Source organism: Loa loa (genome assembly GCF_000183805.2).
Source record: "Loa loa unplaced genomic scaffold supercont3.12, whole genome shotgun sequence".
NCBI lineage: Eukaryota > Metazoa > Nematoda > Chromadorea > Rhabditida > Onchocercidae > Loa > Loa loa.
The window spans coordinates 458,100-462,587 of NW_018108192.1; the positions used below are offsets into that span (position 1 = coordinate 458,100).

Consider the following 4,488-nt stretch of genomic DNA (forward strand, 5'->3'; position numbering starts at 1 on the left):
ATATATATATATATATATATATATATATAATATACATTTGTGATTTACTTTCTTATACGCAAATATATGTGAAATTCCAGATTTTCGATAAGGAAGGTAACTTCTTGCACAAGTTTGGTTCTCCAGGAACTCGTCCAGGACAGTTCGATCGCCCAGCAGGCATTACCGTTAACTCCATGGCTAGTTCTCTGAAATGCTGTTTGATGTGCTGGTCTTATGATTTTTTTGTTATCGTAATTTAGAGCTAACTCGTTAAACATTTTTAAGGATAGAAATTTGAACGACGGTTGTCATGTGTTTTTATGATGGTGATGTCAGTTCTTTATTGACGTCGTCAGCTGTGCAATTAATGTTACGTTAATCGTTAGCAATGTAGTAGCATACTTCTACCGAAGATGGAGATTTAATTATCGTATAAATTTTCATGAATTTCTGGATACTTGGCGTGTATGTTTGACTTATTTCAAACTGCTTAAATGAATTTCAGAACGAAATAGTTGTGGCCGATAAGGATAATCATCGTGTGCAAGTGTTCAGTGAACGTGGAGATTTTCTGCTGAAATTTGGTGAACGTGGCCGAACTCCTGGTCTTTTCAATTATCCATGGGGAGTCGCAGTAAATTCATTTAATCAGATTGCGGTTTCGGATACTAGAAATCATCGTGTTCAGGTCAGTTCTCAAAATTTTTCCTGCTGTGTTCCATGATTATTGTCTATCTATATTCATAATATTGCAGATGTTTTCGCCGCAAGGGCATTTTATTCGTAAATTTGGTTTTGACAATTCACTCTATAACTACAAGAATCTGGATTCACCTCGCGGCGTTTGCTTTTTACATGATGGCCAGCTGGTTATTACGTATGTTTAGTCGGCGCATATTTGTAAACATCCATCACTGATTGCTGAGTTAGCCATGTAAAAGTAGTATAAGCATTATAGTAATATAAGCATTATATGGTAGTGTAAGCATCATATATTTCCCAGTAGTATAAACGTTATATATTTTTCTGGAAGGTGGTCGAGTTTTCTATATTTTTTTGGAACAAGATAGTGAACAATCCTAATACTGAATGAAGTAGTATAAGCATTATATATTTTTTAAATTTTTACCAGTGGATTTTTTGATTTAGTTCTTGGGATTTTTAATTTTGGTTTTTGATTTGTAGTTAAATTTCAGTGATTTCAATAATCATCGCCTTGTGGTGATGTCATCGCGTGGTACAGTTGATATGAAAATGTATGGCAGCGAAGGTGATAATGAAGGTTCGTTTTGTCGCCCCCAGGGAATAACAACGGATAATGAAGAACATATTCTCGTCTGCGATTCACGTAATAATAGAATTCAGGTTAGACCTTCCCAATCTGATTTGGAAGAACGAATTGTGGGGCTTTTCAAATCGTTTCTCCTGTTTTTAGGTGTTAAGCTTGGATGGAATGCAGTGCGTTGCATCATTTGGTGGTGTAGTACCAGGACTTCCAGGTGACACTGGTAGTAGAGCAGACGGAGAAAGTGCTATAACACCACTAGCCAATATGTCCGCAGCACACACTACTGTAAAAACATCTTCATCTCCTCAGCTGTCCACATCTACAAACGCCTCGCAACTTTCATCACTTGATCGTCCTACCGACTTATGCGTTTCACCTGATGGCTTAATTTATGTTGTAGATTTCGGTAGCAGCTGTATTCGTGTCTACTAGATAAGCGTTTCAATCATTTCCGAACTTTGTTTTTTGGTTGTTGGCTCGAAAATTCTCGGAATTTGAAAAACTTCGGGATTCGCCTTACTTCCTAAAACTTATCAGATTCAGTTGCATAACTTTGTGCACATGTTTGTCTTTAGCTGCAGAATTTTTAAAAATGTTTTTTGCCCATCAACTTTTTAGTCATTTAAAAGTCTTTTTTTTTAAATTATTAATGAAAATCTATGAATACGGTCGCTATAAGTACGTGTACTTTAATGTATACAAGTATATGCGTGTCTATTTTCCTTTTCCTCCTTTGTTTTTCGTTTGTTTGTTTGTCTTTTTTTTAATTTTCACTTCTACCTCCGGTTTTCTTTCCCTGTTGAAATAAGTTGTCAGATTGATATTTTGTGATTTGTTCTTAATCTAAATCTAACCAGTGCTTTTTTTAGAATGTTCCTTTACTCAAATTATTAAGTCCCAGGAGCATTTGGAAAAAATTGTAATTCGATTTATGGTTCGTTCGATGATTCTGCTCAAATTTGGTATCGAAAAGATTACCCGGGCTATAGCACAGAATTAATTGATAAGTGGTGAGTTGTTCCTCTAAGTCGGTTGGGATTGGAAACAGTTTTCGCTGATGATGCAGGATTACACTGATGCAAAATGAATGTCGCTTTGATGAATCAATATTTTTTAAATGGAAATCCTATCCGCTTCTTTGCAAAGGAACCCTTAAATCGGGTTTTTTTGGACTTGCATTATTCAACCCCAAGCTACTCCGGTTACAGTTTTTCGGTTGTTTCTTAAATATGATAGTGTACTTGCGCTAGAAAAGCCTCTCTCTTGTACTTTGAAAAGTAGTCCTTGTGGATATGAATGCATTCCTCTCTCAATGCTGTTAGACCCTATAAAAGTGGTTGAGTCGTTTGACATGCAGTTACGTTTTCAAGTGTGGATGACCTTTTGGCTTCCGTTGATTTGTTAAACTGATAACAGTATTTATACTGTCAAGGGCAAATGACATTTGAGAGCAATGTGACAGTCAATGTAAAAGGGAAGTGCAAGAGGCAAAGGTTTTTTCTGACATAAGTGCATTTCAACTTTTTTTTAGCATTGGTTTTTGTGAGTTCCCTCATTCTCTACTCTAAATTAAACTATATAGCTATATATGAATTTATTGGGCGTTGATCTGTAGCATAAACTCCAAATGTGTGGAGTTTATGTGTGGCGTATATGTATGTGTGTTTGTTTGTGTGTATGTGTGTGTTTACCTCATTTTTGGATCGTTCATGTAAGAGTTCCTCTCGTCCCTCCTCAGTTCATGCACTCAATGTATTACAGTCTACCCTACCTCGCGTAATTGATCATAGAACAAAAAAATGGTATATTTTTTTTCCTTTGCTTATATTCTTTGCGATTTCTATGCCCTTTATATATAGCTTAGTATTGTGTGTATGTGGTACTGTTGAGATTCGAAATTTACTAGATATTCTTACATGAGTAGAGATCAGCATTCGTTGAATCTGGGGTAGATATTATGTAGATAATGCGAGATCACGGTTCTTCCCTGTTATCATAGGTTACCCATGCAGGAAGTATGCAATGTAGCAAAATGGGGCCATTTTTTGACCTTGTTTCGTTAATTCTAGTGAGGAGAATTAAGTAAACAAAACAGCTTTATTTTCTTTTATCCAATTGAATTAATATGGATTTAGTTAGGATATAAATAAGAATTTTTTTTGCTGAATTTAAATGATTAAATAATTTAGTTAGCACTAACGTCAATATAGTGATCATCATTGATGAGCCTTCAGTTGAATTCTATCACTGTCCATGTATGGCCAGTTCCTTATCTTTCCTGTTATTCCTCTTTCTCCATGTTGCCTTCCTCTCGATTTTATTGTTGTTTTTATTGTATAAATCTTCATTTCAAATCATATAACTAGAATGTTTCATGATAAATAGGTTTCTTTTTTTTGTTATTTATGGTGAGCTTTGAAAATATTTGGGAGTTCTACCTTTATTCGTTATTCGGTGATCAAATAATTTGCTTTCCTTATTCGTTCGTTTGCTTGTTTGTTTCCACAAAATTGTATTTTGTTTAAAAATTTTAATACTAAAACATTTAAAATTTTGTCTTTGGTTGTTTTGTTTGTTACTTTATTATTATCGTAATTGGCGTCAAAAGGTGCCACAATTTATCACTGATAAGAATTAAGGATTTGTTTTTTATTTCTGAAATGTCACATTTAAATAGTTCATTATTTCTTTTATCTTGCAAGAAACTTTTTTGTTCAGTTTATATATATACTTATTTCACTTTCTGGTCATGCTGACGGCCTCACTGTTAACTGTTGCATTTTCTCTTTCATATTTTAAGTAGGAATGATCTTATTTTGTCAAGGGATTTCACTGCATGAATTTGCTTACCATTTAAAAAATCTTTTATTAAATGAAGGATCTTGAAATGGTGTGAAAATGAGTCTAAAACACCGGATTATTTCAATCGGTTTCTTCTGGAGGTGGATTTTAAGACTAGTTGATTAATAGAACTGACATTATTGAACTTTTGATTCGTCTCTGGAGTTTTCTTAAAATTTCAAGATTCAGTCAGTGTTTGAACAGAATATTAATTTGTGAGATATCTGGTGATTTCTTTTAGGTCAAGTTCTAAGCCTTTGATTTCATATATATATATATATATATATATATATATATATATATATATATATATATATATATATATATATATATATATATATATATATATATATATATATATATATATATACTAGTAT

At 33.3% G+C, this 4,488-nt stretch overlaps 1 protein-coding gene across 2 annotated transcripts in view; it reads left to right on the plus strand.

Moving 5' to 3' along the window:
• The window catches only part of LOAG_16673, a gene marked incomplete at both ends in the record, with an annotated part of 7,123 nt that extends 5,421 nt beyond the window's left edge, over positions 1-1,702 (plus strand). For both annotated transcript variants that reach the window (XM_020449323.1, XM_020449324.1), the window contains 5 exons: positions 81-167; positions 488-670; positions 738-859; positions 1,179-1,347; positions 1,418-1,702. In XM_020449323.1, coding sequence (XP_020307185.1) covers positions 81-167; positions 488-670; positions 738-859; positions 1,179-1,347; positions 1,418-1,702 — 846 coding nt within the window. The remainder of the gene's footprint in view (positions 1-80; positions 168-487; positions 671-737; positions 860-1,178; positions 1,348-1,417) is intronic.
• Between the last annotated feature and the right edge of the window lie 2,786 nt (positions 1,703-4,488).